The sequence below is a fragment of the Temnothorax nylanderi genome, unplaced genomic scaffold (genome assembly GCF_030848795.1).
Source record: "Temnothorax nylanderi isolate EJ_2023f unplaced genomic scaffold, tnyl_v1.0 TNYL_tig0140_pilon, whole genome shotgun sequence".
Taxonomy (NCBI): Eukaryota; Metazoa; Arthropoda; class Insecta; order Hymenoptera; family Formicidae; genus Temnothorax; species Temnothorax nylanderi.
The window spans coordinates 233,917-256,475 of record NW_027249202.1 but is presented as its reverse complement, the minus strand read 5'-3'; the positions used below and the strand labels follow the sequence as shown (position 1 = coordinate 256,475).

The following is a 22,559-nucleotide window of genomic DNA, read 5'->3' as shown; positions in this document are numbered from 1 at the left end:
TTATATTTTTCTAATATTTTGTCTGTATTCTAGTTTAAATTCTCGTGATTCACAAAATATCTCGACAATCGTGTTACTCGGTGTTGCTTGGCAAAGACTCGAAACACCATACCCATGTGCACTTATTGCTGTTGTTAGCAAAGACTCGAACCCTATTTAGTGGAAACTCAAATCCCACTTATTGTTAGCAAGGACTCAAACCTCACATAAATAGCAATATATACATATATATAATTATCATATATGATAATTACAATTTGATATCTATTTGGCGAAAATTTTATATAGTTATACTGTTAAAGCGTTTGTGATTAGGTATACGGACCTTTTTTTACATATTGTACGTGCACACGAATCATAGAGCAATAAACAAACGGACCAATCGCACTCGAGTATTCTCAAGATTTCTATCTATTGTGTTTATGCTGGGCTGCGTTCAGAAATTCAACCTGGGTAACTCTAAAGCTATAGTGTAGTACATACATACATACATACGTTGACATACGTGACGTAAACTATAGCTTAGAGTTACCCAGGTTGAATTTCTGAACGCAGCCTTGTATCTTGTGACGTCACTGACGTCCTGTGTTGCTATCAGTTGCTATCAATTGCTGTGAGCTGTGGTGAGCTGTGAGATCATTGATAAATGTAATTCGACGCAATTTTGTCTGTCCTGTCAAAGAGAAAGGTTTCAGAAGAATTTAGGGAGGATACGTAGAATATTAAGCCACGAATTCTCTGAAGTGAATGTCTCACCGTGTTTCATCCTCGAGATGGACCGAAGGGATCGCGAACAAATAGATGGTCGCTGCGAAAGTGTTGTGCCCAAAATTGATATGACGAAACTCTTGCCAAAATTGCTGGAAAACAAAGTTTACAACAGGGATGATGTAAACATTCCACGGTGGATGGTGAGTTTTATCTATCAAGTATTACGCAGTTAGCTGCGTACGTAACGAAGAGCTCGCACCTTTAACAATTGTTATTGTCATCAATTTCTAGTACTTAATCCATAATGTTTTTTTCCTTTTTTTCCCTTGTGAACGAATAGTATAAATCTTATATTCTTTTTAAATAAAAGCAATTGTTCGAAAGGTGGTACATCAAATTAATTTTTCTTTATATTTTAGAAACAAATTGATTTGAATTTATCCAAAAGAATGATTTGTAACATGTGTTAAAATTATATCTTAACAATGTAAATAAAAGATGGAACTATATGTTATCTACATTAGGATTAACTACTATTGTATATACATATATATTTTTATTAGCTCCCTATCTAAAGTACACAACTTGATCTGTACAATAGATATAAAGAATGTCATTTATGAGACGTATACTCACAATCAGCTTCAGATAGCTATCGGAGATAAAGGCTAGATAGAAATAAAGAGAAGGAATTATTTTGAAATATAATATGCGTAAAGCCCCTTGCACAACAGGCGATAGCGACAGGGACAAAGTTGCCGACAAAGGTATAGCTTGTCGGCAACCTTGTCGCTGTCGCTTTCGCTATCGCTATCGCCTATTGTGCAAGGGGCTTAAAATGCTGTATAACTGTACACAATAAATAAAAATATAACTGAATGCAGGTTATATGTATATGTATATCTGATTACAGAAGAACCTTGAAACGCAAGAGACGGTTAAAGATATATTATTAACAATTAAAACACGAGGACCAAATGCATTCAAAAATTTGCTTCTTAGCCTAAAACAATCCGACCATGAAAATATAGCCAATATATTGGAGGGAAGAGATAACACAAGTAGCAATATGAGGTACGTTAAGTTTTGTTTTTCTTCATCTTTCTTTTCTTTGTTAGTTCTTGGTTAGTCTTTAGATCTTGCTACGAGTTTAATTAATTTTTGTAAATATGTAATAAATCTTTTATTTAAATTAATCACACTGACGATACATTTATTTGAGTTTTAGGCAAGAGGATCCATTGGATCATATTTGGTCTGATGAACCTTTAACGATTAAAGTACGCAAAGCTATAACATTCTCAGATTGTAACTACGATGTTATTGAGCGATATCCTATGCGAAGTAACCCGCGTGGATTGGTTTTGATAATTACGAATATTTATTACGAATCGCCATGTGACAAACACAGATTTTCGGCAAAACATGACAAAGATAATTTGACGAAACTGTTTGAGGAAATGGGTTTTACAGTCGTTACCTATGGAAATCTAAAAGGACAGGTACGTAAGTGTTTACAATTGCAGTATATATTCTTCATTTAAATTTATATTCCTCCTCTGTAAAATTTATATATTGGGTTAATCTAAGAATCATGCTATTAATGGCATTAACTTAGCTTTTTCCTTTTTATCAGGAAATGAGAGACAAAATTAAAGAATTTTCAAAAAGAGACGATCTGAGAAAGGTTGATTCGTGTTTTGTGATCGTTACGAGTCACGGTACGGAGGATGAAGAGAGCAACACAGAGATCCAAGGTACTGATTATCATAGCGCAAGCAAGCAAGCAAACTATGAGAAAGTTCTATGCACGGAAGTCTGTGACTACTTTACCACAGAAGCTTGTCCACAACTCGCGGAAAAACCAAAGATATTTATCTTTCAACTTTGCAGGTACGGATCTATAATTTTCTATAGTTTTATATTTTGTTGATTTCATCTTGTTAATATCTTTTATTGAATTTAAAGGGAAAGTTATTAATATTGTTTTATGAAAATATCTGTTCCTCGTGTGTCTTAATAATTTTATCTCTTCTTTTTTCATATTTCCTTTTTCTTCAGAGGAAAGAAAAGACAGAAAGGTGTAGCTCACTGCAGAATCACTACAGACACCTGTGTATCTGTGAATCCAGCGGATGAACCCGGTCTAGAAATACCTATCAAACAACCTATTCAAACAATAAGAAATTATTCAGATATGCTTGTAGTTCAATCTACTTTGTCTGGACACGTTTCTTATCGAGACTCCATAACTGGCAGTTGGTTCATACAAATTCTTTGTAAAATATTTATGAACCATGCTTACGCGAATCACGTTCAAGATTTGTTTAACATGGTAAATGTTATGAGATATTAAAATCTAAACTTTAAAGTAATAATGACAGTAGTACAAAGATCTATAATTATTGTGATTTGCAGATTGATGCAGAGTTGAAACAACTCAGAACAATGAACAACGAGTGTCAGACATCGTCTATACAATCACTCGGATTTAACAAGCATTGCTATCTCAATCCCGGCCTTTTCATGGAATCGTGACGAAAAGAAAAAAGTATGATGCCTTATTGCATAAGCGAGAATACGCAATACTTTTTTCATACTTAAATTATGAATATTTTGATGCATTTAATTATTAGTGCCATTTTATATAAACGAATACGTATAATGTATAATCCGTAGTGAAAAGCAGTGTTCCAATCATGTATGTATTATTAATCAGATGAATGTTCGTAAAGTGATCTTTTTCTCGCATGTTACTCCGCCGCATTTCCCACATAATCACATAAAACTAAAAATGAAGAAAGACAATAAATTAATATGTGTACAATAACATTTTCATTCTACAAATTCATTGAAATAAAAGTTGAGACTGAGGAAAAACTTCACAGTAAGGACATTCAACTGCAGAATACAGAATTTTATACTGTAAATGATGACAAACTGTAATCATATAAATTTTTATATAAACCATACAGAGATGAATCATTACCCGTTCTTCCATTCTTTGAGATATATATATATCTTGTTAAGAAACGTAAACATTATTTTTTGCACTTGTCTATATCAGAAAAAAAGTTTAATTTATTTTTGTACCTTGCAAGCTTAGAACACAATTTATTTCGAGCATCAAATAATATATGTAATGTCACTATATTCTATGTAATCTCGTGTGTTTATCCTATATTTACGATTTATCGCGATAAAGCGTAAACATTTACAGAAAAAGAGAGTACTCTTTATAATTCACATCATTTAATATAGCTTGATTTATCTCCTAATCTCCTTACACAGATATAAATTACAAACGATGCAATATCCACTTGACTATACTAAATCCACTTTGACCACTTGTTTATATTCCGCTTATAAGTGCCCCAATTATATAATTGGCAAAATTACATGCAAGCTCGCTACACTGCATAATTTTATAACAAATTGATGCAAAGAAATTATGCATAATGCATTTAATGCTCAAATATCCAATTTTCGCATGTTGATGAAATTTAAAGAATATCAAATTCCGAAAGAACCGTATTTGAATTGAGATTTCTATGAAAAAATCGGAAACGTTCCTGGATTTTTGTTCTTAAAATCTAACTGAGAAATATTTGTTACATATATGTATGTATGTATATATATATATATATACACATACACAAAAGAAGCCAGTTATATGAACTTAAACGTATGAATAAATTAAGTATAATCTACATAATACAATTTCGTAAAGTTTAAGTGTAGCTATTGGTTTTATTTATAGTGCCATAATTGATAGAATAAATAATGGATAATTAATGTCGCGGCAATTGAGTCCATGGGATGAAGAAGGAAAGAGGAGAGGAAGATGAATTTTACTTTATATTATTATATTTCCGATTTATGTTCGTGTTGAATTACTCCGCACGTAGGTAAGTACAGCGCGTAAAACTATGCCTAATACAAGGATTGCGCGTTGGAGGAACGTGGTCGTTTGATCTTTTCCAGGTTCTTGATCACGAGATCGTGCAGCGAACAATAACGATTGCGAACTTCACACATGACGAGCCATAAGCTTACATACTCCTTCTCGTCTAGTTCTTGAATCGCTCTTCTATAATCGATGATGTGTGGGTATTTCGCGACTTTACTAACAATCTTTCCTCTAGAGATGAAATATCTGTAAAAATAAGAGTTGAGGTAAAAGACGTTTTTCCCGACTGTATTAATTTAACCAGTATTAGTATACAAATATTGAATGCAGTTGTCCATACACATAGACATACATCTATATCGTTTATTCTTAATATTCATTACCTAGAAATTTGATCAAAGAATGCCGCGGCTTCGCTTTCAACTGATTGAATTTCAGATAATGTATCTTCTTGAATAGATACACCAAAGTTGTTTCCGTCTTCGATTTTTGGGATTAAAAAAGAGATCCACATTTTTAGCTAGAAAATTAAAAACAATTATAATTTCCGGAAACTATATTTAACAGATAATTTAAAAAAGGATCATGATACTGACGAAAAATTTTCTAATATATTCTTATAGAATTAGAAGAAAATTTCATAAAATTGCCTTAATTTTTATTAATAAAGTTTCTAGTATGTAATCCTATCTTTTGTAATCGCTATGAAAAAAAAAATGTATATAAAAGTCTAACTTATATATAGATCTTAGCATACTTAATACTCACTAAATTGGAATCCTCCAAGAGTTGCCTGATGTAGGGTTTAACTATGTGAATCAAATCACACAACTTTTTATTGCATGGTACAGGGCCAGTTGGAAGCACCATAACTTTGGTTCCGCTGGTCTCTTCTCCATTATTGTCCAATTTAAGCTTTTTTGCAGCAGGGGCATCTTCGGAATGATTAAGAATTATAGGTTCTGGAATGGGTACATTTAAGTCTTGATGTACATCAGACAGCTTTCGATTGCTAAATCCAGGTGTCTCCAATAATTCATTTAATTTAACTATTTTTTCTGGAAATCCTTTCACCAACAACTCTTCAGCCTAAACAAACACGCACAAACATAAACAATAAATATATATTGCAATCCGTCACTCCATATACATATATCGCGTCAAGTAATGTTTGTTAAATATAAAATTGTAAATTTATCAATCAAGAGAGAAAAACAAGATTACCTTGGTTTTAAGAGAATCCTTATATTCCTGAACCTGTAAGATAAACTCAAAAATATATCACTTTGATAAGATAATTATACATAAATAACAAGTGCCTTAACTCTAATTTAACTCTCATGCTTCTAACATAATATATTCTTTAATATAAATTTCACATAGTGTATACAAAACTTTACAACTATTAAATAAATAATAAATAATTTATATACGATGTCCCAGCAAACACAAATAAGTAGTATAAAAGTGTATCTGTAGTATCGATCCGTCATATCAGGTAATAAATAATGGTGTTGCAATTAGCAATTCATGTAGCAATTTATTATATCTGTAGCTACCTCATTTTCTGTATAACCACTTGGTAACACATTATTTGATTCATTCCTTGGATTACTTAGATTATTAGAGAATGTGGAAAACATTTACATAAAAGTTGAACAGCAGTTAAATAGTAGAGAAATTTCAATTTCAATTTGTATTATGTGTGACTTTATGTGACTTGACGCAATTTCAATAGGTTATGACAGATTATTCAGTTGTTTGTCACATAAACAACTTGTGCACAAAATTTTTAGCCTTTAGCATATAACAATAACCTATATAAGTTTTTACATTATTTAAAGAAAGAATAAATAAAAAATTTGCTCCTTTCTCATTGTCGGATCAGGACACTTGTGTACCAGAGATATAAATATTTACTCTTGTTATATTTTTTAAAAAGTACCTAGTGATAGAACTTGAGGTAACTGCAGAGTAAGTATGCATTAAAATTAAATTGATACCATGTTGCGCATAATGGTTCCAATAAAATTACTCCTAAATATCGATAAGATATCGTTTGTCTACGAATTAATTTCACTTGAGTAAAACGTACTTGAAACATAATTTACAAAATTGAAGAAATTTAGCAACATGTAACATCAAATTTGATAGATCGTTACATACCAAGTCGATTTCTTATCATAAATCATAAAGATTCATTATATAGTTTACAGGCGTTTTTCACTTTCTACGTATCTTTAAAAAAAAATTATAAACAAACTCCTGGTCAGTGAGTGAAAGAGAAGAAACGAATTTTACCGATATATTAAAGTCATTTTAGGAACCGAACGGTTGCATCGTAAATTTTACAAATTAGTATCGTGTTATACCCTGCCTTATATATGTATAGAAAATTGCTATGTAAATATTGTGGGCATTGTGGCTAATGTGGATATTTATAGTATATCATAAGTAATTAAAACTAGCAACCCTAACACATAATTCTTTCTTTCTTATAGCGACGAGGCGACGATTGCGAGGAAGAGTTTGAAGAATTTGCCAAAGTAACGAGCGATCATCCAGCATGAATCAGAAACGACCTTCACCTTTTACCGAACGCTACTTGTTAAAGTTAAACGGCGGCGACTGTCAATACCCTCATCTCGAGACGAGATTCAACGAGATTTAACGAGAATCGACTATATACCGTTATACCGTTGGATTTATCTAATTTCGTTGATCGTTGAAAGTGAAAAAACGAGCGATAAACGCGCGTGCGGATGAAGCGGAGTCAACATTCGCGACGAAAGGAGGTTAAAGCCGCGTACGTTTGCCAGATTTTTGTTTTTCTTACGGTATTCGATACTCGCGGGACGCGGGACGCGAGCACGCGCGGCAGATAACGGAACAAAATGAGAAAAGTCGAAGAAGAGAGATCGCGGCTCGCGGCGATAAAACTCGGAGCGTCGCGGCGTCGCGTCGCGTCCCGTCGCGTCACTCGTTCGAATAAATACCGGTGGCTTAACCTAAACTGAGCATCGTCAACTGTCGTTCCGTCGGACTCGGCCGTCCGTTTCCTCGTCCTCTCGCCTCGTCGGCGACGCGACGACCGACGACCGACGACACAATCGAGATGGTTTACCTTTCCCACCGTAGCATCCTCCATTATACTTTCCGTAGGAAAAAAAGCTCTCTAAACCTAAGCACTGTGCGTCCCTTTGTTAAAACGTGCGACTTTAAACAGGAAGTCGCTACCATCGTGTTCCTCAGCTCCACCGCTCCACGGGCTCCACCGCTCCACCGCTCCACCGCTACAACGTACGTAGTCAAGCGAGAATCTCTATTCCTCTCGGATTCCTCCATGGTAAATTTTCGTTCGTCCTTTAGCTGTACTGCCTCTGCCTGTATTTCCGGGTATTCTTTTTCTCTCGCGTCTCACGCGTCTAAAATCAATTGGGAAATCTATTTTATCTTTTCGACAGGGATAGAAGGAACCAAGGGACTAGGCCGACTAGGGAGAAAAGAAAAGAGTCAGGCACGACCGCACGAAGCATGAGGCATGGGTGTCGATCATAGACCTTATAGATATCAACTGGCAATTGCCTATAGTTTCTAATTAATTAGCCTTGTCCTGCCTTGTGTCTCCGAGATCTCGGAGCAATTTCTAGCATCGTGGTCTCGTGGACACAAGGCTTTAAAAGTATAGCGTACGGAGGAGATTAGAGAGGAGAGAGAATTAGACTGTCGTAAATCTTTGACAAAATATTGTATAATTTGATAGTTACGCGGCCCGCGGATAACATTCGCCTATCAGCCCATCTTAACATTGGAACCTTCGTGATTGTGACAATCAGTCTTGCCATCTGATAATATTTATCTCTGTGAATTCAAATATTCGAAAAGACAAAAGTGAAATGTCTAGTAACTCGAAAATTTAAATTAGATTTTAGTGTCTCGAACGCGACTTTAAAACACTTTAATATTATCGACATAAAAACCCCTTTTTACAAAATGCATACTTGATTACTTGAACAGGGCGATGAAGTAAATAAGTGAATGAATAATTCATCTTGTTTCTTTTTGTTATATTTGATAACTCTCGGTATTATTACGACATCTTTCTTCACTTCCTTGATTATTTACGAAAAATAATTTTTAAGACGTGGGATTAGGGGGGCTTGTTGATTAGATCTCAAGCAAATCGATTATTTCGTGTTTATCATCTCTCTCTCCCTCTCTCTCTTCTTTAAACAATTCCTACAATTAATAAAAGCGATCCTATACGAACGTATTGGTAAATGAGCACTTGTTGTTCGCACGCCGTTCACTTGCGTGCCATTCACGTTAATTACGAGAAAAATACAGTTAATCGACAGTATTTAATGAGAGTAACTAATTATTAATGGTTACAATAATTGCGATAGATTTTTTCTTGTATAAATACATATTAAATAGGGCTAGGTGAGTTTCTTGGCTTTCTGGTAAAGTGTATCGACGACTTTTCCCATGCTGTGTATCGTGTCTAATGCGATTTCGTAGGTCTTGTCGCGTGGGGTATCTTCGAAAACGATTAAAACACCTTCTCCTTGGTCGAGAACCCCTCGCAGCTTCTTATCCAAAATCATCTGCGACAGTTTCTTTTCTACTTGTGCCAGTGGCAGAGATATGCAGGAAGCAATGTGACTCACCTTCGGAAAAACCCATGTGTAAGAAAGCAAGAATTATGTTGCTAAATATTATTCAGAACTTTCGCACAACTTATTTTCAGATCAATTTTCCTTCAATAATTCAATATGAATAACTGATTTCTTCTCAGGTTTCATCTTGTTTGCCACATTATTTTCCACAACTAGCAAGTTAAACATCTTGGCAATTCGAATGGTTGTTCGAATTTCCATTCGAAAATTCAAGTAAATTTTAAAAAGCCTAAGTACTAAGCGCGCGCATTGCCATCGTACATTCTTTAATTTTCGTCGGTAATTCACAAGTCTGCGCGTACACATAATTACATCTTTTCTTTTACATATTTGTCTATTTTTCTCGAGAAGAATTCAATTAGTCAAATAATTTACAACTAAAAAGAAATGTAAGAGTTCCGATATATCCATGTGAATCCATACCTGGACTCGTGAATAAGGTTCAACTAAACGGCATAAATTTTGCTCCAGCATAGCGTCATAGAGAGAACCGAGATGTGCGCGTACAATTACGTCGTCTTCCAACTCCTGTCGGAATTGCTTAACCGCCTTTTGAAAATCCGCTAGCGATCGTCGATGACTGGCTTCGGCTACTGCACGCATCGCATCTAAATCCAGTCCCGCGTATTTCACTGCCAATTTGCCAGACATGATGGTCTGAACATCTTCTGGCGTCCGCAACATGATCTTAGACAGTAACATGTATTTGAGCGCCGTTAACGCCTTGGGACTTTCAACACTGTCATACCTAAAAATAGAAAATAAAGATAGCATATATTTGGTAAAAAATGGACTATATAGTCCAGATATTTAAGACCCTGATCTCGCAGTACCCTTCGAAAGCTTCGTAAAAGTAAGAGTAAGCAGTCTTGAAGTCTCGTTCGTCCGCAGCGTGTAGTATTCCCGATTGCAGATCCAGAGCCGCTTGCATTTTAGGTGGACAGTAAATCGCGTTGGCAGTCGTCCTGGCGCTGGTAAGCGCCGCTCTCGCTTTTGCTAAATTACTCAATGCGTGATATGTCTTGCTCTCTAATAATTGAACCTCTACTAATAGCTGTTTGTCATCCAGTTTTTTTAGTTCTTTGAGGAGAGCGGATCCCAATTGCAATGCTTCGCTGAACATACCCGTATCAAAGTAAAGGGCTATTAAGCGGGCTTCCAACGATTGCCTTAGAAATGTTCTGCGTTCCTCCTTTGCCCATTCTATGCATTCTTTACACAATTGCACCTACATATATAACATATATATATAAGTACATTCCATATTTGGTTTTTTATACAATTACAGTTTACTTCATAATTTTTATAAATGAAAAGATTCTTTAAAATGGATTTATCATATGTACGCAGTTTTATGTTCTCCGCGACATTTTATCTTTCATTTTACCTATGTGTTAGCTAAAAAGCTAGCTTTTGTCATAACCAGCCAAAAAGAATATAATATCTCGAGTTATTTTTCTACTTGACAAATCAAGAACAAAGACAAATCAAGAATGCATATCAAAACTACACCATATAAATTTAGACGTTAACTGCATATTCTTGCGTCATATTATCATTATTAAGTTTGATATATATTTTATTGTATGAATAAAGTGTATCGAGTATCTTGATAAATATCTAATTGTCAAGACATTTATCATCGGTCAGAAGAGAAGTGTCATAGCATAACCTAATCCCCATCTCTCAATTTTATGTCCAACCATGTCCAACTCTTCCTCCCGGATACAAGAAGAAATGTTATTACCTCGATACCGATACCAGCCTCCAGATCCAGGAAGAAGTCAACCAAGGACCGCACGAGCTTGGCGGCCTTCGCTTTACTAATGAGACTGAGGAACGGCCTGGTGGCTTTGATCAACTCGGCCAGTTCTTTCGCCTTGCCTTCTTTCTTGTAGAGCTCGCCCAGGTGCAGGATACCCTGCTCCTTGACACGGATGTTGTCCTCGTCATCGTCGGCAACGCCGATACTCGGGTCCGAGACGATCTCGTTGAGCAACGAGATACCCTCGCTGCGGTTTGTCACCGAAACAGCCTGAGCCCGCTCAAACAACATCGCACCGGCCATCTCGAGCGATTGGCGCCGCTTCCACGCGTAGAAACGCTAATCTCCTCGACGGCGTACGTTTCCGCGCGCACTTGGCTCGCTGACACGGCTGCAAGGGAAAAAGGAGTATGTCGCGGGTGTCGAATGTCGGGTGTCGAAACGTACCAGTCAGCAAGGACTCGCGATCTCTCGGCTGACGGCTCTCGTGTGTGTACCGTGTACCGTGTGTAGTGGCCTACGTCTACGTTGCGCGTGGCTGTGAGCTCGAGCTGTGCTGTGATCAGGGTGATCTCACAATCTCACACACTCTCTCTCTCTATCTCTCTCTCTCGCGTGTACGTTCACTCGCGCTCGGCAGTTCCTCCGCTCGCGCTTTCCAGCTTGTCACTCCTCACCGCGCTCGTCACAGCTCGTCAGGCTCGTCAGATTCCCGACCCCGAGACCGCAAAACTCGTGTCATGCTGGCTACGTGAGTCAAGCCAACCTCCGTCCTCCGTGGACCGTTTTACACCCTACCCTTCGCCCTCCGCCCACCGCTCCGCCTTTGCGAGTTTGCGCCGTTTGCGCCCCACGACGAAGCGTGTCAAAATGTCAAATAACAAAAACGACACCTAGATCACTAGATGTAAACTGGACAAAAAGATATGGACGCTTTTCTTCCGATTTCCGATTGCTTTCGGAACACGCACGATATCCCCAATGAGAGAGAGAGAGAGAGAGAAAACTCGTTTTCTGAAAATCATTAAAAAAACAAATTCTCTCTTATTGGGTATCGATTGCATCTAAAAAATAAATAATTGGCTATAGCATGTTTGAGTACCAAATTTTAAAAAGTATATAAAATTTTACATATAAAATTGTCATTTATTCTTAGTAAAAATTCGAGATTTTATCGTAATAAAAATCTAATTCTCTTTCTTACTCGGTAGAAAGAAAATAACTTGAACGTAACATTGCAAAAATATAAAATAAATTTTATTCAACTGAATTTAACCTCTTTATGGATTTTAACAGCATATGGTGCACATTTTATGCAGCACCCGTACAATAAAGCTCCTGTTTCCATCTATCCACTTTCATTGCATACCAATGAAAGTGAAGCATTCTTCAGTATCAATACTTGTAAATTACATAGTGCTTCTTCCAATCTGCAAAAAATACAGATACATATGCAATATAGTCGTACGCATTAATACGTATTAATTTAAAATAAGTTAGAAAAGATAAAAATAATTTTTGCAACACACTTTTTTTGAACATCTTTTATCTCGTTGTATGTTTCAGCAAAATCCTTTAATCCAGCATCAACGGCACAATACGTTTCGCCTTTCAATCCAATTAAATTTTCGATATTTTTTAAAGCATTTGAACATTTTATTAATATTTCCCGAGTCTCTTTCCATTCATCCTGCGTTTCAGGAAGTATTATCCCATTACACCGCAATATGTCCAGGGGTTCCAAGAGAGATTGCAACTTAGACGACATATCTTTTACAATTTTAAATGTTTTGTCTCCTGTAGAAATATAAATGTAAACAACAAATAGTTTAATATCATTTTAATTAGTTTTAATCTTACCAGTGCATCTCGTCACTTCAATCAGTTGAGCGTCTGCCTCTTTTTGTGCTAAACTTAAATTTATTATATCGCGTTCCCTTGCTTTAATTTTGATCAATTTTTCCGTATCTCGGTCAATCTCTTTTGCCACGGTGGCTAATTGCGCGACCATCAGACGCTTTTTCTCTTCAGTCTTCTTCTTCATTATGAGATCCATCATTATAGTTTGTAAATATTCGTCATAAAGAAGTCCAAGCTCTAATTCTTTGCATTCGGTGTCTGCCTTCTTTTTTGGTATTTCTATAAATAACGCAACAGTATTAAGAGTACATGACAGCAACGAAAGCGGTCAATCGGAAGAAACTTAGCAGAAAAGATTCTGATAAAGCTCTTACTCTGTAACTGTGCGATGTCACTTGGCATCATGGTTGTTCTGTTACGAGAACTGATTCTTGTAACATTGAAATCCAACAGATTTCCTGCAGTCTCTGGCGTACTTGCATTGCGAACTCTACAAAAATATACATTGTGTTAAACCAAGATACATTAAGTTTCACACCATGGAACTTTTTTATTGAAATATATTTCTAATTGAAATATATACATGTAAACTTTACAGTAAAATAATAATTTTATACTTTCGAATCGTTCCTAATTTTGGAGTGTTTTTTCGCTCTTCCTGCATCGTTCGCTAGTTCGCTGCTACAGATACTGAGATACTTGACTTGGATTTCTACAGGTGTGCCGGTGTGCCTGACAAATGTGTTCGTTTTAAGTTTTCTACCTTTCGTTTCGTTCTTCTTTTATTTTACTTTTTTTTCCTTTCGACTTTGTGACACGTCTATATATACTCACACGTTTATATTTTATACTCGCCGTGATGTCTTCTTCTTCTTCTTTATTTATTTTGGCTCCTGCCTCTTTTCAGAGGACATTGAGGACAATACGGCCAGCTTTGTCCCCGTGCGTCATATTTAAATATTATTCATGCATAACTCATAATTGTATCTCATAGTTTGGCATCAAAATGTCAAAAGTCTTTGATATGTGTAAAAGATTAATCCCATGAGAATAAAACCAAAAAAATACGTTATACAATATTAAATTAACCAATAGAAATATTGTTTTAGATTTTTTAGCTACACATATAGTACACAAGTCACGATATAAGAATAACTAGATACGATGCGATATATATAAAGTCAACCGGAAGCACAGTACTGTGACGGAAGTGCTTAATTTCAGAACAGTGAAGGCAACTTTAGGGCCTATCCAGGCTGCGTTTCGATATTCACTGCTACACGATGGCACTAGAAAGAGTAGCACTGAAAAGAATTGCGTTCTCTCATTTATTTTATTAGTTGAATTAATAAAAAAAATATAATAACGATAATATGTTGAATACGACAATTTATTTTACATTTTAATATCTACAAAAAATTGAAAAAAAATATACAGGTTATAAAAAATAATAATAGGTCCCACCGAGATTTGAACTCGGATCGCTGGATTCAGAGTCCAGAGTGCTAACCATTACACCATGGGACCTTGTTGTTAGAAGTTCTTTGTGCTTGATATTACTATAAATCTAACAATATATATCTATAAAAATAAATACCTCGCTTTTCATAATTAAAATAAGTTTTTTCACTACACATTTTTATGCTCTAATTTTAATTGTATAATTTTACACTACATAAAAATTTTCATACGATATCACTAGTATAATACAATATTTCATGAAATTATTAATAATTATTAAAATTATATGTTACTAATGATTTTAATAAAGGTATTAACTATTAACAAAAACGTATAAAATTATTTCACATCATATGTACGTTTTATGCGACATTTATTTATAGTTTGCGTATCTTTACAAAATATAAAATAGTCACTATGTATAAATATTTTATATATTACAAACAAATCTATCTGAAGCATGGAGCTTAGTTGACTTGTTCTTTTTCTTCAATTTGTGTATCCAAATTTTTATCATTAGCAGTATACTTTTCTCGTTTCTTTGTAGTTGATGTAGTTGTATCTGAATCTTCATGATTATTATCTTCTGACTTTTCTTCATTTGCACACTCTGCTACGTCTTCCTTAGGAGTTATCTAAGAAATTTTTTATTTATACATTTTGGAAATATTAGATTTATTATTAACAATTATAATCATTGATATTAATATAGATAAGCCATACCTTATTCTTTGTACTCTTGCATATTTCGAGAAGATTATATTTCTTAAATTTGTAGTAATTGGGAGCGATAGAAAGTAAGCAAATCCCACGTATCGCTTCAACAATCACAGCTATGTCTGGATTTTTCAAATCTGCTTTATTACCCGGATTTTTCCTTAGTATTATTTCTGCCAAATCCTCGATAATCTCATCCCTTTTAATGCTGTTATTGCTGCGACGACTAGAACATTATTAACTTTAAAAATAAATTACAAAGATTACCAACTTGCTTAGAGTTAAATAAAAAACAACCTATTAACTTACTTAAATACAATGCTGAATGTCTTAGGCTCTTGGGCAAAATACTTCTCAAATAATTCACTCGCTTTTGCCTTTATATTGTCCATATATGCTTTGCATACAACTTCAATTGGAAGTAATCTTAACAAGTATCTGGTACATTGTTCTTTAGTTGTGTCTAACTTGGAGACAATTTTGGTAACCAACTCTAATGGATTTGGTAAGGTACTCGCTATAAAAATCATGTTTTTAACACCTGTATCCACTACCTATGGAAAACAATGACATCGGTAAATGTAAATGTTATCTCAAAGAAAATAATTTTACTAATCCAATATTAATCCAACAATTATGACACAAATATACTTGAAATTTTCGAGAAGGCAACGGCATCTCACTCTCTGTTCTGAGCTCATTGATTTCTTTCTCTAGAGCTGTCGATATATCTTCATCTTCGTCAGTATCCTCTAAAGATTTTTCAGCTTCCTTTTCCACGAGTGTGTTTATTGTGCTTGACGTTTCAGATTCCTTAAAATAATAAAAGAATATATGTAATTACATTTGTCATAAACAGCAAATGCTTGCAAATATCCTGTATACTGTTTTCTGCGTCTACGCGCATCCAAGTACCTTATTTATGTCTGATGCAGATTTTTCATCCGCAAACAGATTGAGTAATCTGTAGGCATCAGTAATACAGCCTCTTTCGTATACGTTGCACGTGCATAGGAAACCCGTCATCCCGGGTTCCAGCGCAAATTGTTTACGTTTCTTATAATCGTGACGATTCGCGACATATCTGTTCTTTCTTTTTCGTGTATTCATTGCACTGTTTGTCTGTATTTATTTATTTTTTTTCTTCTAATTCTTTAATTTCTGTCCTAAATTAGAACAATGAAAAATATATATGTATATATATCAAGTATCCCTTCACTCATCTCTTTCGTATCGATTGGAGAAGGTCTCTGGTAATATAAAGAACATAGATGTAAGGATGGTAAAGATTAAGGCTGCGTTCGGGGAGCGCGCTATTAGCGCTATTTGCTTATTCTATCCTTGTTCTACACTTGATGAGCGATAAAGATAGAATGATGCAATAGCGCTACGGGTGCCATTACATGGAGCGCGGAAACGCGGAAACGCGGAAGCGCGGAAGACAAAATTTACTAGATTTCCGTCGATCCGTTCCGTCTGTTTTGAATGCCTTATATTACATGGAGCACATTTTGAGCGGAAAAGCGGAACGGAGAATTATAAAATATTAATTTTTAACGGTATTTATTGATTAAAATGCTTGTATTCAATAGATAAGCTGAAAAGATAAGCATATTAATAAAAATTGCAATGAATTAAGTAAACACAATTTTAAGAAATGAATACAAATGTCTATTTGTCACTATACTGTTCCGCTTTTCCGCGCAAATTGTGCTCCATGTAATATAAGGAGAAACAAACTCGCGGAACGGACGCGTCAAATGTTCGTTCTTTTTCTCTGTACTGTTGCACGCAGATACCTCAGATAGGTTATGTATTTTTATAATATATTCTATCCCGCTTAGAATATTGTGGATATTTCTCCGTGAAATTGGAAAAGTGATTTAATTGTTATAAACTATTCGGTAGAACAAGCGCTAATGCATAAGTGCTCTATAGCCGTGACTCCTAGTGCAGGCTAGTTGTGGCACGTGCGAAAGACTCCAAATATATATATATATATATTCTATCGATTACAAATCTCGGAAGAAAAAGTTATTTTGTACTTCGTGTATTTTATTAATTATTTTAAAAGTATATCATGGATCCAAATATCATGTTAATGATTATTATGAAGTTTCTCATACAAGCAAGAGATGAACCGATGAGACATGCAGAAATAACAATGAAAAAAGTGACTTCAATGTATTATTTGTACTTGCGTTACAAGAAATTGGAAGACAAAAAGAATCGAAGAATATGGGTACGACCTATTTTTACCGAAGAAAGAAGACTTGCACAAGGTGACAGCAACAATTTACTTGTAGAGATGAGATTGACAGATCCCGAAAAATACTTCAACTATCTCAGAATGTCATCAACAATCTTCAATGAGTTACTCAAGCTTGTATAAAATATTGTATATGTATTTAATATCTTGTATTTAATATCTCAAGCTTGAGATATTAACTGTTAAAGTTATATACTTGATGTTTATTGTTTAGCACTTCTTGGCACACACACACACAAAACACGCATGATTTCCGCTGTTCCGCTCAAATGCGATAGAAAGAAGCGACGGAAACGCGGAATCTAGTTACTTTCTTTCCGCGTTTTCGCGCTCCATGTAATGGCACCCTGAAAGTTCCATTATTCCATCAGCTAGAGACTGATGAGAATGTAGAGACTAGAAAAGAAGTTAGAATTCCCTAGAAAGCATGTTCTCCTATTGGATATTGAAATATCCATGCGAACATTCAAGATACGAAAGTTTAAATCGTTAAAAATATAGAAGGTCAAATATGTACTAAGATTACACGAAAAAATTATTATTTTGACCCATAAACGCAAATTAACGTAATTTAATTTAAGGTAATATGAAATTTATAATTGCATTTAATTATTTATTATGTATTATATATAAACTTAGTATTGTGTGTGAGGTTAATAAATCTTACATATATTCTTGTGTATTACATATGGGAATACACTAGAAATACAAGAAAATTCATTACACACGATACAATTACGATGATTATTTAGACACAATATATTTTAAATATATTACATAATTGAAGTGTTAATAGCTAATGAAATTTACACCAGACATTCTTACTTCAAACAGATAAATTTACTCACTATAGAGCCAAGTAATGTTAATAAAGCCTAAAATATATCTATCGACCTACCTACGTCTACTTGAAGAAATATATATATATTATCAATTTATAAAAAATTTTATGCAAATACAAACTCTTGTAACTTTTAGTAATAACTAAAAAAGAATTTAAAAAAACAATTAAACGTTAGTTACTACAACATACCTAACAATATCATTTATTTATATTATTGTAATTTCTGACCGGAGAAACAATTATTATGGATAACGTTAGAATACTCCGTAGTGTAGGAACACGAAAGTTAAAATGATTTTTATACAATAAGAAGAGGGTGTATCTTTAATTATACTGCATATTTATCATTCTAACATGTATCATTCTATAAGTTGTATAAAAACTGATTTTTACATAAAAACATATATAATAGTGAAAAATAAGATTAGTTTTGTTTCAAATAAGGGTATTTTAGATGTGTATGCGTATATTACCTAATTTTCAAGCATTTGTGCGCTATGCAGAATATAAATGTATCAAGTATATTTCTGGTAAATTATATGCAATGTTGTGTATCAAAGCATATGTAGTTTTAAACGCATAGCTATTTAGAGAGAAGTATATTATCAACGATATATACTATATACCATACATATAGGCAGTAACAGTAATGTGAATATTTGAATAATAATTGTCGTGCTTTTAGAATTATCATAAACTTATCTTGAATTTACCATTTTACACGATTAATATACAATGTACTAAAATATTTATTATGTTTGCAATGCTGTTTCTACGTCTCCTTTTCGCTGACTGCGTTTTCGCGATTGTATATTTAGTACGGAATAAAATCGGGAAAAGTACGAAGAATTCCAAAACTCATAAGATTATGTAATAGAATACATGTGGCGGTTAAAATCTACCGATATTGGAGAAAGCAGCGAACAATGGCGCTCCAGTTGTTGTCGCAGGTGATGGTTGTTGATCGCCAATGTTTTTCAATAGATTACCTTGCAAGAGACTGTCGAGAGCTTTCTGAACTGTCGGATCATTTAGGAGAGGCGAAGGTGAAACTCCTGTAGAAGAGGTTGTCGTGGATGACGTGACCGCGTTTGATGCTATTGACATTATACAATAAACATTTATGAAGTTTATAGTTTCACAAGCTACATAATTACTCTACGGCCTATACGCACAATCACGTAAACAAATTTTCCAATGTATATTTCCGCTATATTAAACAAAACAAGAAAATCATATTTAATATTCAAATATAATTGCAAATAAGATTTCTTGCAGAGTGCTGCAAATTTGTATTTATTAAGTATAGCTATGACACTTTAGGGCTAAGATTTTAATTAAAAGAATTTTAATTTTAAAACATATCTATATAATATTACTTACTATAATATTAATTTGATCAAGAACATGTAATTTACGTTGAAATCGTTCTTATCAATGCAATTCTATGATTTGTAATTTTCACCTGTTCCCCAATTAGCTGGTGGGACTGGGGCTGGTGCTGAAGTCGGTGGTGGTACTGGACTGGGCTCCGCCGCTGTCGATGCACTCTTACTGTTATTTAGGATATTCAATATTCTCGTCTGTAATTCGGCCTGTTTCGGATCGTTGACTGGCGTGAGCGGTGTTTTTACCGGCAAATCTTTTGCATCGCCCAATTCAACTTGTACTTGTTCCTCGCGTTTCATGTCGAGGTACTTTATGACGCGATCGTATTGCAGAACTGTGAGCTGATGATTGTCAGCCAGCATATTAAGGAGAACTTGTATAGCATCCGGATGGCGCTCGTTTGCAAGAGGGGTATTCAAAGGAACCGAGCGGCCACCAGCTTTATAATTTGCGAAATCTCGTGAAATCAAATTTATAGCATCTTCAACGGGCATGTTTCTGTGTTCTACAATATAACAATACAATACCAATTAACTAATATCATATATTGTGTGCAGGTGCAGGTATACTGAATTTTAATATTACAATTATTGAAACTCTACCTTGTGGCAAACCATGTAAAATATTCAGTGTCAAGGAATGGTGCTCATGGTTGATGGGTGTAACGACTACAGCATACAAGCAGCCACGACTTGCTATATTTCCCAAAACACGACCTAAAGGAACGTCTTCATTTGGAAACAGCAAATCTACCATTAAACCGATTTGCTTCAAGCGTAATTCGATATCTTCTGCATATTTCCTGCATATTTAATTAAACAATATGTTATATACATGAAACTCAAATGTAACTTATTGTTAGTCAAATTATAATTTTATAAGAGAATTGATAGTTTACGTTAACGCTTTATTAACGACAATAATTTCACAGTCATTCTTCTCAGCTGCGATGGCAAGATAATCAGACGAGCTACTGGTGTTCCTGTAAGATAAACAGATGATGATCGTCTGCATCCGCGCAGATTGATAAACTGACAATCGCATCTCGATAAAACCTCGTTAGAATCGCCATTGTTTGCTTAATATTACTTAAACGAAGACTTATCAAATTATTACAAAAATGACTATACTTTACCCGAAACTAGCACTTGTCTCTCTAGTTCCAGAAGCCTTGAAATCATCGAAACGATTTCCACTGTCGTTAAATGAATCTCTGACAAAATTGTTGCTACGTAATCTGTCTCCTTGTTTGAGATCCCAGTCTCTATTTGTTTTATCTTCCATCCGATTATTCCTATTAATTGGACTTCGATCTCTGAAATTATTTATGTTCGGATTGTTCGGATTGTTCTGATTATTCTTATTTCTATTCTTTCCACCTCTTGTCCCGCGAGCTCTATGAACACCGCCAGGGCCCATCGGCCCACCGCCAACAACACCGGCATTTTGGTTTTGGTTGTTGCCCGGATTAGCTTGATTACGATTTCCTGGAACTCCTCCAGGCCTGTTCTGATTTCCCATTTGGTTATTTCCAAATTGATTGTTAGTGCCTCTATTTTGATTGCCATGACCAGGAAGAAACTGATCGTTTCCACGATTCGGATTATTCATATTAAATTGATTATTTCCACGATTTTGCGTGGGATTATTAAAATGATCATTTCCATTATTATTATTATTATGTTTCCCATTAAATTGTTCATTATCATTACTTCCAGCCTGATTTCCATCGTCAAAGTTATTTCCACCGCTCCTAGCTTGAGCGTTCAAATCTTTTTGGTTGTTGCCGAAGGTACTGTCATTCCCAAAATTCTGATTCATCCCGCCGGCATAATTTGGTTTATTCATACCAAACGATTCATTTGCAGCATTACTAAATTGATTATTCATGGAATTAAATTGATTATTTGATCCACCCATTTGTTTCGCATTTGGATTTCCTGCATTTCCGCCGCTGGATTGATTATCTTTCTTCGCTGGTCTAACATCTATAAATTAGAATTAAAAAAAAAATAAGGGGATTGAATTATCTCCTTATGCATCTTCTCTTCCAATGATGTAGAACATTGATTATTTGATAAAGAAATTCTTAATTAAATAAAAGAAAAAAAAAGAATAACGTTATGAAAAAAAGTATCGTAATCAAGCGTGCCTATAGCTGCACTTGTACAATTTACCTATACGTCTGCCTTTAAACATTGCACCATTTTCATTTTGAATAGCTTTCTGCGCAGACTGCTCATCTTCAAACTGCACAAATCCAAAGCCTCTGTTTGTTATCGACGCTATAACAGTGCCATATTTGGCGAAATGCTCCTCCAGCTCTAACTTTGTAACATCGTCAGTTTGTAAATGACCTACAAATATACGGCTGGACGCAGTAGCGGGATCTTTCAGAAGTCTGGCGCTCATCCTGATTTTATATATATACAAACAAACAAAAAATCATTGTAGAGTTATCGATAAACTCTCCGGAAGAATCGAAGCAGATCCCCGGCGTGTAAAATGACAACTCGTCGCGATAATTGTAACGTCAGTCGTCAGGTATCATCTGATACCACGTCAAAGCATATTAACTTAAACACAACATCTGACATTATTAAACTAACGTTTACGCGAGTTGTGAATACTTATTGAATTTGTATAAAAAGTCAGTGCGACGGAGAATTATATATCACTACTAAAACTTACTTTAGATAGCTTTTTCACGAAAATCGATCACCATAAGAATCTTCGTCAGCTACTATTTGTATGTTTTGGAAAATATCGTTGCGAGTTGCGAGTTGCGAGTTGCGAGTCGCGAATCACAATCACAACAGAGACATCTTGCTGAAACCTGAAACGAATCAGCGCTACCAACTCTTTTAAGCCACGACGCCCACGACGCCACAAGTCGACAAACAAAAGAAACTTATGGGATGTTCATCCCGCGTAGCGCGTAGGTAGGAGGAAAT

The 22,559-nt window shown here is 34.9% G+C and overlaps 6 protein-coding genes and 1 non-coding gene across 12 annotated transcripts; 1 reads left to right on the top strand and 6 right to left on the bottom strand.

The window, feature by feature from the left end:
• The first annotated feature begins 570 nt into the window (after positions 1–570).
• Dronc (Death regulator Nedd2-like caspase) lies at positions 571–3,683 on the top strand. Of its 2 annotated transcripts, none has more exons than XM_071714431.1 (6): positions 571–911; positions 1,625–1,785; positions 1,934–2,213; positions 2,348–2,604; positions 2,773–3,046; positions 3,130–3,683. In XM_071714431.1, exons 1-6 carry the CDS (start codon positions 774–776, stop codon positions 3,247–3,249), a joined length of 1,230 nt encoding a protein of 409 aa, XP_071570532.1. In that variant the 5' UTR covers positions 571–773; the 3' UTR covers positions 3,250–3,683. The 2 variants fall into 2 exon arrangements, with proteins under 2 accessions (XP_071570532.1, XP_071570533.1); XM_071714432.1 differs by having other exon boundaries at positions 572–911; positions 1,940–2,213.
• On the bottom strand, positions 3,655–7,981 carry Reg (proteasome regulator gamma). Its single transcript, XM_071714433.1, is given in 6 exon segments — positions 3,655–4,867; positions 5,005–5,141; positions 5,390–5,710; positions 5,846–5,878; positions 7,746–7,792; positions 7,795–7,981. Coding segments are annotated over 6 exon segments (933 nt in total). The 5' UTR covers positions 7,967–7,981; the 3' UTR covers positions 3,655–4,644.
• A 982-nt stretch (positions 7,982–8,963) lies between these two features.
• Positions 8,964–11,821, bottom strand: Rpn6 (regulatory particle non-ATPase 6). 4 transcript variants are annotated; one of them, XM_071714426.1, is made up of 5 exons: positions 11,513–11,821; positions 11,048–11,456; positions 10,134–10,528; positions 9,724–10,048; positions 8,964–9,291 (listed from the first exon to the last, which is right to left on the bottom strand). In XM_071714426.1, exons 2-5 carry the CDS (start codon positions 11,366–11,368, stop codon positions 9,061–9,063), a joined length of 1,272 nt encoding a protein of 423 aa, XP_071570527.1. In that variant the 5' UTR covers positions 11,369–11,456; positions 11,513–11,821; the 3' UTR covers positions 8,964–9,060. The 4 variants fall into 4 exon arrangements, with proteins under 4 accessions (XP_071570527.1, XP_071570529.1, XP_071570530.1 ...); XM_071714428.1 differs by having other exon boundaries at positions 11,563–11,821; XM_071714429.1 differs by having other exon boundaries at positions 11,570–11,821.
• A 484-nt stretch (positions 11,822–12,305) lies between these two features.
• Positions 12,306–14,078, bottom strand: LOC139777179 (uncharacterized). Its single transcript, XM_071714434.1, has 6 exons — positions 13,760–14,078; positions 13,543–13,657; positions 13,300–13,415; positions 12,926–13,204; positions 12,595–12,862; positions 12,306–12,495 (listed from the first exon to the last, which is right to left on the bottom strand). The coding sequence occupies exons 2-6, from the start codon at positions 13,587–13,589 to the stop codon at positions 12,414–12,416; spliced, it is 792 nt and encodes a 263-aa protein (XP_071570535.1). The 5' UTR covers positions 13,590–13,657; positions 13,760–14,078; the 3' UTR covers positions 12,306–12,413.
• A 302-nt stretch (positions 14,079–14,380) lies between these two features.
• Positions 14,381–14,452, bottom strand: Trnaq-cug (transfer RNA glutamine (anticodon CUG)). The gene has a single exon. It is a non-coding gene; the product is annotated as a tRNA-Gln (tRNA).
• Positions 14,453–14,742: 290 nt separating this feature from the next.
• On the bottom strand, positions 14,743–17,781 carry LOC139777173 (THUMP domain-containing protein 1 homolog). Of its 2 annotated transcripts, XM_071714424.1 has the most exons (6): positions 17,363–17,781; positions 16,019–16,269; positions 15,755–15,916; positions 15,413–15,657; positions 15,110–15,329; positions 14,743–15,021 (listed from the first exon to the last, which is right to left on the bottom strand). In XM_071714424.1, the coding sequence occupies exons 2-6, from the start codon at positions 16,211–16,213 to the stop codon at positions 14,854–14,856; spliced, it is 990 nt and encodes a 329-aa protein (XP_071570525.1). In that variant the 5' UTR covers positions 16,214–16,269; positions 17,363–17,781; the 3' UTR covers positions 14,743–14,853. The 2 variants fall into 2 exon arrangements, with proteins under 2 accessions (XP_071570525.1, XP_071570524.1); XM_071714423.1 differs by lacking the exon at positions 17,363–17,781 and having other exon boundaries at positions 16,019–16,353.
• A 326-nt stretch (positions 17,782–18,107) lies between these two features.
• Neos (nuclear receptor coactivator protein neosin) lies at positions 18,108–22,454 on the bottom strand. Its single transcript, XM_071714420.1, has 7 exons — positions 22,297–22,454; positions 21,783–22,018; positions 20,741–21,593; positions 20,504–20,587; positions 20,208–20,407; positions 19,682–20,110; positions 18,108–19,313 (listed from the first exon to the last, which is right to left on the bottom strand). Exons 2-7 carry the CDS (start codon positions 22,015–22,017, stop codon positions 19,108–19,110), a joined length of 2,007 nt encoding a protein of 668 aa, XP_071570521.1. The 5' UTR covers position 22,018; positions 22,297–22,454; the 3' UTR covers positions 18,108–19,107.
• Between the last annotated feature and the right edge of the window lie 105 nt (positions 22,455–22,559).

Bases quoted from the DNA above. Each gene is read 5' to 3' on its own strand.
- LOC139777173 (XM_071714424.1), bottom strand. From the start codon at position 16,213: ATGAATACACGAAAAAGAAAGAACAGATATGTCGCGAATCGTCACGAT. The intron at 15,658-15,754 runs GTATATTTGTGT...TGTTTTCCATAG, and splicing joins TGCCTTCTCGAAAATTTCAA to GTAGTGGATACAGGTGTTAA. The intron at 15,022-15,109 runs GTATGGCTTATC...AAAATTTCTTAG, and splicing joins GCAAGAGTACAAAGAATAAG to ATAACTCCTAAGGAAGACGT.
- Dronc (XM_071714431.1), top strand. From the start codon at position 774: ATGGACCGAAGGGATCGCGAACAAATAGATGGTCGCTGCGAAAGTGTT. The intron at 1,786-1,933 runs GTACGTTAAGTT...CATTTATTTGAG, and splicing joins AACACAAGTAGCAATATGAG to TTTTAGGCAAGAGGATCCAT. The intron at 2,214-2,347 runs GTACGTAAGTGT...CCTTTTTATCAG, and splicing joins ATGGAAATCTAAAAGGACAG to GAAATGAGAGACAAAATTAA.
- Neos (XM_071714420.1), bottom strand. From the start codon at position 22,017: ATGAGCGCCAGACTTCTGAAAGATCCCGCTACTGCGTCCAGCCGTATA. The intron at 20,588-20,740 runs GTAAAGTATAGT...TTTATCTTACAG, and splicing joins GAGACAAGTGCTAGTTTCGG to GAACACCAGTAGCTCGTCTG. The intron at 20,408-20,503 runs GTAAACTATCAA...TTAAATATGCAG, and splicing joins GTCGTTAATAAAGCGTTAAC to GAAATATGCAGAAGATATCG.
- Rpn6 (XM_071714427.1), bottom strand. From the start codon at position 11,368: ATGGCCGGTGCGATGTTGTTTGAGCGGGCTCAGGCTGTTTCGGTGACA. The intron at 10,529-11,047 runs GTAATAACATTT...TTATATATGTAG, and splicing joins AGGCTGGTATCGGTATCGAG to GTGCAATTGTGTAAAGAATG. The intron at 10,049-10,133 runs GTACTGCGAGAT...TTCTATTTTTAG, and splicing joins TTTTACGAAGCTTTCGAAGG to GTATGACAGTGTTGAAAGTC.
- LOC139777179 (XM_071714434.1), bottom strand. From the start codon at position 13,589: ATGCAGGAAGAGCGAAAAAACACTCCAAAATTAGGAACGATTCGAAA. The intron at 13,416-13,542 runs GTATAAAATTAT...ATATTTTTGTAG, and splicing joins AAATTAGGAACGATTCGAAA to AGTTCGCAATGCAAGTACGC. The intron at 13,205-13,299 runs GTAAGAGCTTTA...CGTTATTTATAG, and splicing joins TGACATCGCACAGTTACAGA to AAATACCAAAAAAGAAGGCA.